This window comes from Marasmius oreades, chromosome 2 (genome assembly GCF_018924745.1).
Source record: "Marasmius oreades isolate 03SP1 chromosome 2, whole genome shotgun sequence".
NCBI classification, from domain to species: Eukaryota; Fungi; Basidiomycota; class Agaricomycetes; order Agaricales; family Marasmiaceae; genus Marasmius; species Marasmius oreades.
Genome location: NC_057324.1, coordinates 1,315,879 through 1,328,538, shown reverse-complemented (window position 1 = coordinate 1,328,538; position 12,660 = coordinate 1,315,879). Strand labels below are relative to the sequence as shown.

Sequence of the window (12,660 nt, the reverse complement as noted above, 5' to 3'; positions counted from 1 at the left end):
CGAGCGAAAAACGAGAGCAGGGGCAAGAAATATCTAATCTGTCGATGCCGCCGTTGCTCGTGCTACACGAAGAACAAAAAACTCAGTAAACGAACCCGCCGCACAACAAATCAGAGAAAAAACTCACTGTAGATCAACTGCCTTGAATGGTGCACAATTCTTTTAATCTGTCCCTCCTTCTCCAGATGCCGAATCACAACTCTCGCAAGGGTTCCACCGATCTTCAGCCTCTCAATGAGGATAGACTGGCTGATGAAACGGAAGGTGGGGACTTCCTTCAAGGCACGGTCGTATGTGGGCCTGTCGAGTGTGACTAAGTGCTGAGACTTGTCCTTAACCTTTCCCTTGGACCACTTCTTCTTTTTGGCGGCTTTGCCGCCCGAGGGTGCAGCAACTTTTGCTTTGGCCTAGGAGGAAGAGAAAGAGCAGTCAGCAATGCGAACGACATCCAATAACGCGCTCCTCAATCCACCGTATTTCCCGCCGGAATATACGTTCTGTGGATCATAGAAGGGTCTAATGTAGGGCCGAAACAGAGTCTACTTGGAAATTAAAGGATAAGACTCACCATAGTTCTTGACGACCGTCGATGTTGAGCTCGTCGTCCTCTTGGAGCTGTTCTCTTGACAGGTTCGGTACTTCCCACATATTTGGATCTCCGACTCCTTACATAATGATTACTCTTCCCAGAACACGTCAACACGTCGCGTCCGGGCCAGCGCTTAGCCTTTATTCGATGATACCACTACACGTCCTCCTCCTCTCATTTCCCTTAGGATGCTTTGCAGCCCTAGAAAAAACATTCGGAGTTCCCCCGTCTCTTCTCCCTCGATATGTCCCAGTGAAGTCTTCCTGGAAATGCTTAGACGGGTCTAAACAAATACCCTGGGACTTTGTAAACGATGATTCTTGCGACTGCCCAGATGGGAGTGACGAGCCTGGAACTAGTGCATGTGCGAACAAGAATAGCGCTTTCTATTGTCACAATGTCGGACATATTGGTGCGACGATACGAAGTTCGAGGGTAAATGACGGGCTTTGTGGTATGTTTAGTCTTCAGACTTTGCTACGAATTCTTATTTACTTTAGTTATACCAAGAACTTGAATGCTGTGACGGCTCCGATGAGCTTCCCGGCGTATGCCCCAACACCTGTAAGGAAGTCGGCGAGGCGTATCGTAAGAAACGGAATGAGGAGATGAAGATTCGGAAGACGGTATGTGTAGTTATTGTCTACGCGCTGACGCCGTCGTGATTCCTTCGCATAGGGTTCCAAAATCCGTTCCACATATATCATTTTTGCACAAAAGGAGAAGAAGCGACTTGAATCCCTGGTCGAAAGTACTTCTCAAGAGATCGTCGTCCGCCGGAACGAAGTGGCAAGGTTGAAAGGTCCGGGTCGCCTTATATTTCATTATCCCTTAGTTTCTGAATTGCTGGATAGACATTGTAGACCGCGCCGAGTCCATTTCCGCCGCCGCACTGGAACACAAGAAGGAGTCTCGTACGCCTATCCCATTTCCACAGCTTAATTCCCATCAAGTTTGACCTTTCAACCATTAGCCCTTTACATCTCTTTAATGGAACATTACACTGCCCTTAAATCCCTCCAACGGGAGCACAAAAAACTTCAGGATCGCTCGAAAGAGCTCAGCACAATTCTGGACACTCTGCGCACAGGTTATAACCCTAACTACCAAGATATGGCTGTTCTCGAGGCTGTCAGGGGATGGGAGCAGATTGCAGGATTGGAGCATATTAACGACGTTGGAAAGGATAAGGAGGAGGAGAAAGAAGAAGAAGAAAAGCAAGCCCAACCAGCAGTCCAGGAAGAGGACGATGGCATGTGGACAGCTGAAGAACTGGAACAGGATTTGGATGAGCTTCTGAACACTGATTATGTCTCGTTATTACTGGAACACGATGAGCATGTAAGAACACCAGTGAAGGGCACGTTGTGTGAGTTTATTTAGTCATGTCGCAGATTATCAAGGAGTTAACTCGGTTTGCACACAGTATTCGACCTGGCTTCTTACCTCCCCGATACCGTACTACCTCAATACGAGGAAATCAAAAACACAGTCTTGTCATGGTTCAGATTGTTGGGAGTCATTCGTGGTGATGACACCAGTGCTTCAGGTCCCCTCCATTCGTCTCCGTTGTCATCTATTCGATGTCACTGACCTCAAGTCAAGAATCCTCGCGCGCTCGTCAAGCCTTTACTGACGCTGAAAACGCTTTGAAGAAGGCCGAAGAGAATAAGAAGAATGCAGAAGATGATTTGGATGACTTGTTCAGCGTTGAAGGGTTTGGAAAAGACGGTGAATGGAAGAAACTCGACGGCCTTTGTTTGGAAAAGGATACGGGAGAGTAAGTCCTTTATTTGATCCTTTTTTTTCTGTTGCCGAATTGGGTGCGTTTTCTAGGTACACATATGAGGTTTGTCTATTCGGAGAAGCGAGGCAGAAGCCCAATAAAGGAGGGTCAACATTCAGTTTGGGGTATGTTACATCTTATATCCGCCATGTAGTCAAATCTAATCCTGTTCCCCTCTCCTTTTCTAGGCATTTCGACGGCTGGAACTCATCGCCCGATGTTACACCCGGAGAACCAGAGTATTATAAGAAACAATATTACAAACATGGCGCCAGATGCTGGAACGGACCTGAGAGAAGTGTTGTAGTAAGTTTACACGACGATGACGGTGTTGACCTTGCTGACAGTCCCGTCTATAGCTCGAGCTATCTTGTGGAACAGAAAACGCGCTTCTTACGGTTGTAGAGTTGGAGAAGTGTGAGTATGGGATCACTGGTACGACGCCTGCTCTTTGCTTGCCTATCAGCGAGAGTGAGGGGAAGGATAACAATAGAGAGGAACTTTAATTTATTGACTCTTAACAATAATGAGAATCGGAAGTTTGGCATTTGAACGCTGTTGTTTGTTTCTCCACCCTCCACCGTCGTGGGAGTTTGTGCCGTGTTCCTCGACTCACGCACTCACGCTTGGCTCTTCCTAATAAGCACTTTGAGTTCCTTTCTTTCCCATCATGGCTAGCTACTTCATTGGTGTAGATGTCGGTACAGGTTCAGCGCGGGCGTCTCTCGTCAATGCAAGCGGCAAAACGATTGCTTCTCATATACAAGACACGATAACCTGTCGTGATCCCTCTGACCATCGAATTTTTGAGCAATCCACAACAAATATCTGGGATGCCGTCTCAACTTGTATAAATATCTGTCTGTCTACATCTAAAGTTGACCCTTCATCCATCAAAGGGCTTAGCTTCGACGCAACTTGTTCTCTGGCAGTATGTGATTTCGACATGGAGCCCATCGTTGTGACCAAAGGGGACAAGTTGGGCCAGAAGGGCGATAGGAACATAATACTTTGGGCTGACCATCGAGCGGAGAAAGAGGCCGATTTGATCAACAGTACTGGTTCTGTGGTACTTGAGTATGTTGGGGGAACGATGAGTGTAAGTTGAAATGCTTTCAGTGTGGCTGTAAATCTCTAATCATCGTTTGGCAGCTAGAGATGGAAATTCCAAAGGTCTTATGGCTGAAGAAACACATGTCCGGACCCCTCTTTGAACGCTGCCAGTTCTTCGATCTACCCGATTTCCTCACGTACCGAGCGACGGAATGTGGCAGTCGTTCGTGCTGTTCTGTTACATGCAAATGCTCATTTGTGCCTATGAAAGGGTGGCAGGCCGAATTCTTTGAGAAGATTGGGTTGAAGGAACTGGTAGACAGGGATTATAAACAGCTTGGAGCTGCGAATTTGAACGTCCTCACGGCTGGTATGCCCGTTGGGAATGGGCTTTCGAAGAAAGCGGCAGAAGAGTTTGGATTGGTAGAAGGGACGCCGGTGGGGAGTGGTGTCATTGATGCGTGGGGTCCCATGATATCTTCGCTGACTGACCTGAACTAATCGAACGATACAGATATGCTGGGTGGTTGGGCACGGTTGCTGCTCGTTACAAGGAGAACGGTCAACTATCGGAGGCAATCAAGAATGTAGACGAGTCCCTCGGACATCGACTTGCTGTCATCGCAGGCACTAGCACATGTCACATCGTCCAGGTTGGTTTTACTCTCTTTGATAATCACCAAGCTGTTTATGTTCTTGGTGCAGAGTAAAGATGGCGTGTTTGTCAACGGCGTATGGGGACCTTATAAGGTAATATTGATTCAACGGTCATCCTACAGTCATTCCAGGACTCATCCACCCTGCTTAGGACCCAGTATTCCCTGGATGGTGGATGAATGAAGGAGGACAGTCGTCTACTGGACAGGTAAATCTCGATACCGTCTCCGCTGGAGAAACGCCTTTATCTTTTGCTGCAGCTCATCGATTTCATGATCAAAAGTCATCCTGCCCATTCAAAGCTCGTGGAACTAGGAAAAGAACAAGAGAAGAACATCCATACAGGTCCGAAGACTCCATCGACCTCGCTGACTTTGTTCACTAATCACCGCTCCTAGTCCTTTACGATATGTTGCAAGATCTGAAGAAGGAAGCCAACGCCGAAAGCTTGACGGAGCTTACCAAACATATGCATTTCTATCCAGACTTGCACGGAAACCGATCTCCCCTCGCCGACCCCAGAATGAGAGGTTCTTTCGTCGGTCTTGCATTGGTCCGTTCCTCTTCCAATCCAACTCAATCATTAACCGATGTTCAAATGTTTCGTTATAGGACGATGGTATTCACGACCTTGCTCGCAAATACTATCTAACGCTTGAAGCTATTGCTCTTCAGACGCGTCACATCGTCGACGAGATGAACCTGAAAGGCCACAGTATCGAGTCGATCTACATGAGCGGTGGTCAGGCGAAGAATATACTGATGATGCAGCTTTTCGCAGAAACGTGCAGCATGCCAATTGTGTTACCCTTTGACCATGCGGGTGCGGTAGTTCTGGGAGCAGCTATGCTCGGGAGGTTCGCTGCGGAGACGCAAGGGAAAAAGATGAATGAGAAGGAGCAGAATCATTTGCTTTGGAACATAATGGTGTGTGTGGCCATTCGCTTTGCGTGCGCAGCTCAAAAGATCATGCTCTGTAGGTCGAGATGACCCCCCCTGGCACGATCATTAGACCTGCAGCTTCGAAACGCGAGAAGAAGCTGCTCGAGGCCAAGTACAAAATCTTCAGAGAGCAGATTGAAATTCAATACCGGTGGAGGAAGGAGATTGAGGAAGCATCGAAGGATTAAAGTGGTGAGCAAGCAGATTCATATTGCCTATCACCGAGCTTATAGTGTATACTTGTACAATAAAGGACAAGAACATATGAAGTTATGTAAACCAAACAAACAATACTCCCTGAGCCTCGACTACAGTACCTGTGCTTCGACGTCGTCTCACCGTCGGTCTGGGATGATGCAGCTTTCCTCGAGACGCTGGAGAAATGATTCAATCCCTCATCAATGGAGCATTCCGTTTGCAGAGGCGGATTAAGAATCAATCTCAACATGGCACTGTGAAACCCTCTGATGTCTGGAAGTTCTGGCATCTCAAGGTCCCGAGAGTCGCCTCGGAGCTTGATGATGTTTCCCTTGCGGAGCAGTGATCCTCGTTCTACTTCTTCCCCGCATTCTAAGGAACATGTATTGGTGCGGTATTTCTGTCGTTGGTCTAGTATACCTCATGTCAAATATTCTCCAAACATAGCAAACTCACTGTCCAGAAGTCAAAGATCCTAACCTTAGTACTATACCGTGCAGTATCGCCAAAACAGGCCAAAACAGGTACCACGAGGTTGAGATCACATAAGTGACGCGACCGCGACGATACGCTGACAGTGACACTTTGCTGACACTGGACCATCGAATTCATTCAGCCCTTTGAAACTGAGGCCGCTCAGTCTACTTACGAATAAGGACTTCTCGACACTCGTGACCTTGATTCTCCCAAAAGTAATCAAAGGGCGTACGCAGGACTTGGAATCGTCAAAAGAAACATAATCGCGTACTATCATTGCTTTATTTCATCGGTACGTGTCTATCTGGAGTTTATCGGCATATTCTGTAAGTACTAATTCTTCAAATCTCCAGACATAAACGAACCATCCATGACTCAATTCTGCTGTAATTGTCGTCTATCCTTGAACGAGAATTCTACGTCAATCGATTCCCCTAATACGAATGTGGAACGGCTAGCCAACAACAATGAAGCTCTTACGGACAGTGCTGTGCAGATATTTTCAGAAAACCTCGCTCAGGCTCAGATGAGTCTTGAGAGGTTGAAGGAAACCATCCGGGTTTTGGTCGCTGAACGTGATCGCCTCGAGAAAGTGGTCCGCACCTATAGAAGAATCGTCAATCCTGTTCGCCGGCTTCCCGAAGTCGTTTTGCGGGAAGTCTTCAGGGCGTGTACTGACGATGGGACTCAAGTCATGGAGATCTTGAACAAAAACCAACCCGTTGGCGATTCCCTCCATCCCAGAAAGACACCATGGACTCTTGGTCAAGTATGCAGTCGTTGGCGAGAAGTGGCATTATCCCACTCTTCGCTTTGGTCTTTCATCGCTATCCAGATCCCCAAGCACGGTTCTTTAGCCAGTGTACTCTTGGACAAAATGTTGTCCCAACTAGTTTTCCAACTGAGACGATCAGGAACCTCACCTCTTACCCTATCCCTCCGCTCAAGACACTCGGTCACTCGAAAAGATGCATTTTTGATTGCTCTCTCTACCCATTCCGATAGATGGGACACCCTGCATGTTGATTCAACGTGTCTTCCCACTCTGTCCTTCTTGGTCAAGGGGGCTTTTCCCAATCTCAGACGCTTACACATGGATGTCCCGGGCTCCCGTCTCGCAAAGATTGATGCTTTCCAGATCGCTCCCAAGCTGTGCGATATCAGCATTGGAGGTCCTACAACTGGGCTACATGCGTTGCCAATTCCTTGGGCCCAGATTACTCACTTCCGCTCTTATTCGTATGGGGACAGCGAAACAGTGAACGACTATAGCTTCCACCAGAACCTTGTTAACGTTAGGAAATTATACGATTACCGCTTGTTTGCTGCTGGATCTACCCAAGCCTCCAGAAATCCAATCGTTCTCCCGTTCTTGCAGACACTTGTAGTCGGTCAACCTCACCACGAGGCTTCAGGACCGAGTTTCATATCGAACATCAGTGGTCCCATTGCCTTGCGGGAGTTGAGATTATCCAACTTTTCAGCCTCAAAATATATTCCACAAACCTTCCTGAATTCAGTTTCTTCGACATTACATTTCCTCTATTTGGGATGTGTTACGATGTCGTTTGCAAGGGTTATCGAATTCTTGGAAGCTTTGCCCAATTTGCGGGAGCTTTATGTCAACGCTAATTTCAAATATTTGGTTCGTGCGCTCGCTTTGCACGAGTCTTCCGGTAGTCGGTTGCAACTAGTTCCTCGACTACGATGCATTGGCCTCATCGCTACCTCACTATCGGTCTGCGATGATGCAGCCCTCCTCGAGATGCTGGATAAACGATTCAGTTCTATCCCTTCTGAAGCATCCCAGTTACAGAAATTATGGATCAACCATCACATATCCCTGGAAAATGAGACTTTAAAACAATTGGAAGTTCTGGCCTCTCAAGGACTTGAGGTTGATGTTTGTGCCCCGCTAGAATGGCTTTCCTTCTTCCCTGGGTTTTGAACTGACATGCACAGTTACGCGAAACTTAGAAGCATGATGGCCCACAGCGGCGGAGCCCCGGTGGTCGTACACTTTTCCTTAGGTTTGCCTTAGGTACATTCCAAAAATAATTAAGTACTTGCAATACAACTTACTACCAACTAGAAACTTAGTCACTGTTCGAAGGAAGATGTACCATTAATATCAATATTGCTCTATGTACAGTAGTTCTAGGTTAGCGTTAACAGCAAACAAAAGAGCCTGCCTAGTCAGAGTCGGAATATTGAGATGATGCACGGGCCAAAGCCCATACAAACCACAGAGATCCTCTGTACGGACAAGGTCGCTGTGCTATGAAGGATTATGCATTATGGCCCACAAACCACGGTACTTGAAGGGCATCATGAGCATTGGTTTTCTTACGCACGGACCATCTGAATCACGTGATGTACTCTCACCTCTCGAATCGGAATATGGTGTTCGAAAAGATGCGAAGTCTGCTTTTGCAGGTAGCGCGAAACATTGTCCTGATGGTACATGGAATTAATTGCAATAAAAAGATAGATAGGGGATACGTATACAAAGAGAGAAGAGTAAGCTAGCAGACATCACACAGCTGTCGTATTGGATCTCCTTGATCTACCGTCATTCGTAGCGGCCGCAGAGCTTCCAACGGCGGCAGTGGCGGCTCTCGTACCCGACATCGCTGTTGCTCGTGACACTACCCGATCTCCATCGTCTCGTTCTATCATGCGGGCCTGCGCAAAAAACAGTCGGGCTGGCCGAGTGCCGATATTCTCAATAAAATACTGATTACCTGAACGTAGCATAGAGCTTGAATGACAGAACCAAATTACGAGAATCCTGATGGACGACTTACCTCGAGGAACCATAAACATTCCACCCTGGCATAAAATTACACTGGTTTCGTTGATCTTCACGTTCACAGCACCTTCTAAGATACAGAAAACCTGCAGGAAACGCAATCAGATTTCGTTACAAGAACGTACTTCGCTTCGCGACATACATATGTATTATCCTTTGTCATCTTGCTGGGTTTTCTGCCTTTTTCGGGTATAACCAGTTGCCCAGCAGCAATAAACTGCTCGTCCCCAAATATCTTCTGGAACTCCCACTCTGCATTCCCAGCCTTCTGAGTCGCAACCTTACTCGAAGGACAAGCGATACCTGTGCAGACAGAAAGCATACAGAAGGATGAGACAAACCACGTCGCAAGGATGATACGCAAAGGACGTACGCTTCTCGATCAACTCCTTTGACCTCCATTCAACAACCGTGCCATGCTCAGAAGTATCAACATCCCAGCCTTCCTCTGGAAAGCTTCCTGAAGAATCTGGTGCACGACTCCGACTTCTGGTAGCACGTTTGCGCTTCTTCGACCCTAAAGGTTCGACTGGCTCTTCGGGAATTCGTACTATCTCCCGAATATGAGGTACTAGAATCTGACCGGTCTTATGGGTCGGTCTACCATAGACGACTTTCTCGTTCCGCCAGAACTGCAGTGGCTTGTACGTTTTCCGCTGTGAGCGCCGGACACCTTGCAACCAAAATGGCAATTGTAAGAAGGGATAAGGACAGGCAAGAGGATCAGTATACCTTCAACCTTGTTTTCCTTCAGATTTGAGGATTGACCTTTCGCCTTACTCTTCCTGGAAACCACCTCCTTCGGTTCCTCCACTCGTATCTTCTTACCTCGCGGTATCTCTTCCTGTTCCTCTTCCTGATCGTTGTCATCGAAATGATCATCCATATCCTGATCCTGATCCTGATAACGTCGTGGAGTGTGTGGAATGGCTTTGCCCTTTGCTGTGGCTTTCGGCGTTGGAGTGATTTGAGACCGGGATTGTTGGGCCGGCACTGGCGTCGATTCTCTGTCCTCTTCCTCCTCGTCGTCATCGTCGTTATCAAGGGCGTTGAAGGATTGGTGTGAAGGTGAAGGTGAATGGGCAATAGGGAGATCCTGGTCAGAATAATGGAGGGCACCATTCGTTGTCATGCTCATGTCTAAGTCGTCCTGGCTACCTGGTGGGCTATGCCGCTGGGACAATCGCGATGGGCCTGCAGAGTACCCGTTGGCGAGAGAACGACGAGATGCCCGCGGGGAAGGAATGGAATCATAGTAATCATGAGTTGAACTAGAGAGTGGACGCGAGCGCACACTATTGCGGGAGATAGGCGGAGATGTTGGTTGTCGGGCATTAGAAATGTAGTGTATAGGACCTTTATTGACAAATTGTGATTCACAAAATGTGCAAGAAAAGAAAGCGACGCACTGTCGACGAGATCCATGTCTTCCTCTCCACCACCATCTTCCTCATCTTCCATATCGTCCTCCAGAAGCGAATGTTTCTTCTTTCCTTTGACTTGATATGGCGTGAGTGTATCCACCTGTCTGACGACATCCTCAAACGGTTCAAATCCATCTGAGCCTACTTCAGCTCGCTGTATACGAACTCCAGTTTTTTTGGCCACATCGAAGTTCTCTCCTCGGAATGGAACATGAGGTTTGGGAGGACCGCGCCTTGAGCCTGTACTGCTTCTTCGAGGCGCATCAGGCATCTAGAGCTGGTCGTTGCGCAATGTCTTGTCTTGCGGCCTTGATGACAATCGTCGGTTACCAAACAAAATCAAATGTATTGACCTCCTGACGCGTGTGGTCGTGTTTGGTTCTTGGTCACGACCCCTAATAAAGCACTTGTACTGCCATTTCATGGCGTCCACTTCCCGCCAACTTTGCATTCGAATTCAAGTCAAACGTGCCATTTCAAGGTCGTTCTCGAGTAATGGTCCTCATATACGACCTAAACCAGGAGATTAGAGGTGCGCTAATGTTTCGCGTTTCGCCGCATTACAATTTCGATTGAAGCGTTTTGCTAGTGGTTGTCGGGATGTCGGGAGGTGTAGACTCGTCGGTAACAGCAAAATTATTAGCTGACCAGGTTGGTTAGACCCCTCTAGAATAATAACTGGCAATTCACCCTTGGATATAGGACTACGATCTTTCAGCTGTGTTCATGAGAAACTGGGATACTCGCGATGAATACGGTACAGACCAAGGTTGTCAGTGGGAACGGGATTGGCAAGACGTGGAACGTGTATGTAGATCTTTAGGCATCCCTTGCAAAATGGTGAGATAACCTTCTCTTCTGCTTTACTGTCATGGCTCAAGTTTCCAGTCAGATCGATCTCTCAAAAGAGTATTGGAACAGAATATTCGAACCTTCATTGCAACTTTGGGAATCTGGTCAGACTCCGAATCCAGACGTCTGGTGTAACAGGTGAGTAGGTTCTCTTTAATTACTTTCCGTTGACGGGGGAGTCAGTACGTTGCGTTCGCAGAGAAATTAAATTTGGTGCACTCCTGGACCGACTTCCTATCAACGCAACCTCCAAATCCAATGCCTGGTTTGCAACGGGTCACTATGCTCGGAAGTCTTGGTCAATACCACTACGCGACGACCCTCGTGACCCTCGTCCTATGCTTCTCAGTGCAAAGGATCCCATTAAGGATCAAGCATTCTATTTATCCTCAATAACGGAGTTTGGCCTTTCGCGTGCTCTCTTTCCGATAGGTGGCCATCTGAAGTCAGAGGTGCGAGAACTAGCAAGGAAATACAACCTGCAGACCGCAGAGAGGGAAGAGAGCATGGGATTATGCTTTGTCGGCGAAAGGAGCGGCAGATTTAGTAACTTCCTGTGTATGTTCCGAGTTCACGTTACCTCTCACGATCCAGGCAGTCAACTACTCGCTCAGCTTCTTATATCGCTCCGAAACCTGGCTCGATTATCGACCTTACGAACAATAAACAAGTCGCAGAACACCAAGGCCTTTGGACCTATACGATAGGGGAAAATGCCCGGATAAAAGGATTGCCTGAACGAATGTTTGTAGCACATAGGGATCCAGCTCTTAATGCAGTTTTAGTTGTCCCGGGAAGGTGCATAAGCAACCTCTTCACCTATCTACGCACATACTGATTTATCCCGCGTACAGCAATCATGAACTTCTCTACAGTGACACAGTAGTACTACGGAATTGGTCCTGGATATGGAGGGACACCCCCCCTCCCGGCCTATTGACAGAAGAAGGATTCAAAGGTTCAGCCAAGATTAGGCATCGGATGCCAACTGTACCGTGTACCGTCAAGCTGTGCGTATTCCAGAGTCGCTTCGTTCACTCAGAGATTCTCAAGGCTCGTCTTGTCACCCGTAGGAGCTCTACAACCAACGCTCGAAATTTCCTTCCGAAATCCCTCTCTGACACGGAACAATCTCTCATACTTACTTTTCCCGAGGCCAACCTCCAGAAAGGCATCTCCCCAGGTCAGACTGCTGCGATATGGGACGGGGAATGGTGTCTTGGGTGTGGAACCATCAGTACGGGCTTTTCAAGCTCGTTGATTGAGGCACTGGAAAGGTTTTACCAAGACCATACCACCGATGGTATGATTAATTCCTCTGTCACCCGGATGGAGGTGAAGCCGAAGACGCGCACTCTGGGGAATTCTAGTGTGAAAAATGCGAAGGTCAAAAGCAGGTTAGAGAGAACGGTTGGTGTACCGCAGGTATTTTGAGCGGGAAGGTGAATGTCTGAAAGGTACCTACTGTACCAGCTTTGCTGGATGGACTTTGATCCAACCGAGCTTTCCACTTCTGGAGGCCCTAGTGTGTTTTTACATCATGGTGCAAGGTTTATGAGAACACACCTAGGATTTTGTGTTATTTAGCCCTTTTCTGGTGGATTGCTGGGGTTCCTGGAAGGATAGAGTGTACTAGCTAGGGTTCCGGGCTTACACACGAACGCTCGCTGCGCTCGGATGTGTTCCTGCCCTTCACCCAGCTAGGCGGGGCTTCGCCCCTGCACCCTCATTTTTTTTTTTTTTTTTCTTGAGAAATATGCACCGCACGCGGCCCGGTAGCTCGCTTCGAATCCCAGTAACGATAGAAAGCAAGACTTTATCGTTGTCGTCATGTATTCTAATTCTTTTTCATTTCTCATCTTTGAATGTC

At 47.7% G+C, this 12,660-nt stretch overlaps 5 protein-coding genes across 5 annotated transcripts; 3 read left to right on the top strand and 2 right to left on the bottom strand.

The window, feature by feature from the left end:
* Positions 1 to 33: 33 nt before the first annotated feature.
* RPS25A (ribosomal 40S subunit protein S25A) lies at positions 34 to 571 on the bottom strand (the record flags this gene model as incomplete). Its single annotated transcript, XM_043148433.1, has 3 exons — positions 34 to 62; positions 128 to 407; positions 569 to 571. The coding sequence occupies 3 exons, from the start codon at positions 569 to 571 to the stop codon at positions 34 to 36; spliced, it is 312 nt and encodes a 103-aa protein (XP_043013032.1).
* A 102-nt stretch (positions 572 to 673) lies between these two features.
* On the top strand, positions 674 to 2,881 carry E1B28_003983 (uncharacterized protein; the record flags this gene model as incomplete). Its single annotated transcript, XM_043148432.1, has 10 exons — positions 674 to 1,043; positions 1,100 to 1,215; positions 1,268 to 1,391; positions 1,444 to 1,503; positions 1,563 to 1,958; positions 2,016 to 2,138; positions 2,195 to 2,369; positions 2,426 to 2,500; positions 2,564 to 2,681; positions 2,735 to 2,881. 10 exons carry the CDS (start codon positions 674 to 676, stop codon positions 2,879 to 2,881), a joined length of 1,704 nt encoding a protein of 567 aa, XP_043013031.1.
* A 164-nt stretch (positions 2,882 to 3,045) lies between these two features.
* Positions 3,046 to 5,215, top strand: E1B28_003982 (uncharacterized protein; the record flags this gene model as incomplete). Its single annotated transcript, XM_043148431.1, has 9 exons — positions 3,046 to 3,474; positions 3,528 to 3,889; positions 3,943 to 4,081; positions 4,134 to 4,178; positions 4,237 to 4,293; positions 4,346 to 4,430; positions 4,484 to 4,638; positions 4,698 to 5,012; positions 5,066 to 5,215. 9 exons carry the CDS (start codon positions 3,046 to 3,048, stop codon positions 5,213 to 5,215), a joined length of 1,737 nt encoding a protein of 578 aa, XP_043013030.1.
* Positions 5,216 to 8,154: 2,939 nt separating this feature from the next.
* E1B28_003981 (uncharacterized protein) lies at positions 8,155 to 10,334 on the bottom strand. The gene is made up of 6 exons (XM_043148430.1): positions 9,924 to 10,334; positions 9,247 to 9,870; positions 8,888 to 9,187; positions 8,657 to 8,817; positions 8,510 to 8,600; positions 8,155 to 8,446 (listed from the first exon to the last, which is right to left on the bottom strand). The coding sequence occupies exons 1-6, from the start codon at positions 10,207 to 10,209 to the stop codon at positions 8,238 to 8,240; spliced, it is 1,671 nt and encodes a 556-aa protein (XP_043013029.1). The 5' UTR covers positions 10,210 to 10,334; the 3' UTR covers positions 8,155 to 8,237.
* Positions 10,335 to 10,350: 16 nt separating this feature from the next.
* Positions 10,351 to 12,514, top strand: E1B28_003980 (uncharacterized protein). The gene is made up of 8 exons (XM_043148429.1): positions 10,351 to 10,470; positions 10,528 to 10,589; positions 10,641 to 10,778; positions 10,831 to 10,928; positions 10,990 to 11,348; positions 11,405 to 11,588; positions 11,645 to 11,800; positions 11,864 to 12,514. Exons 1-8 carry the CDS (start codon positions 10,434 to 10,436, stop codon positions 12,222 to 12,224), a joined length of 1,395 nt encoding a protein of 464 aa, XP_043013028.1. The 5' UTR covers positions 10,351 to 10,433; the 3' UTR covers positions 12,225 to 12,514.
* Positions 12,515 to 12,660: the final 146 nt, after the last annotated feature.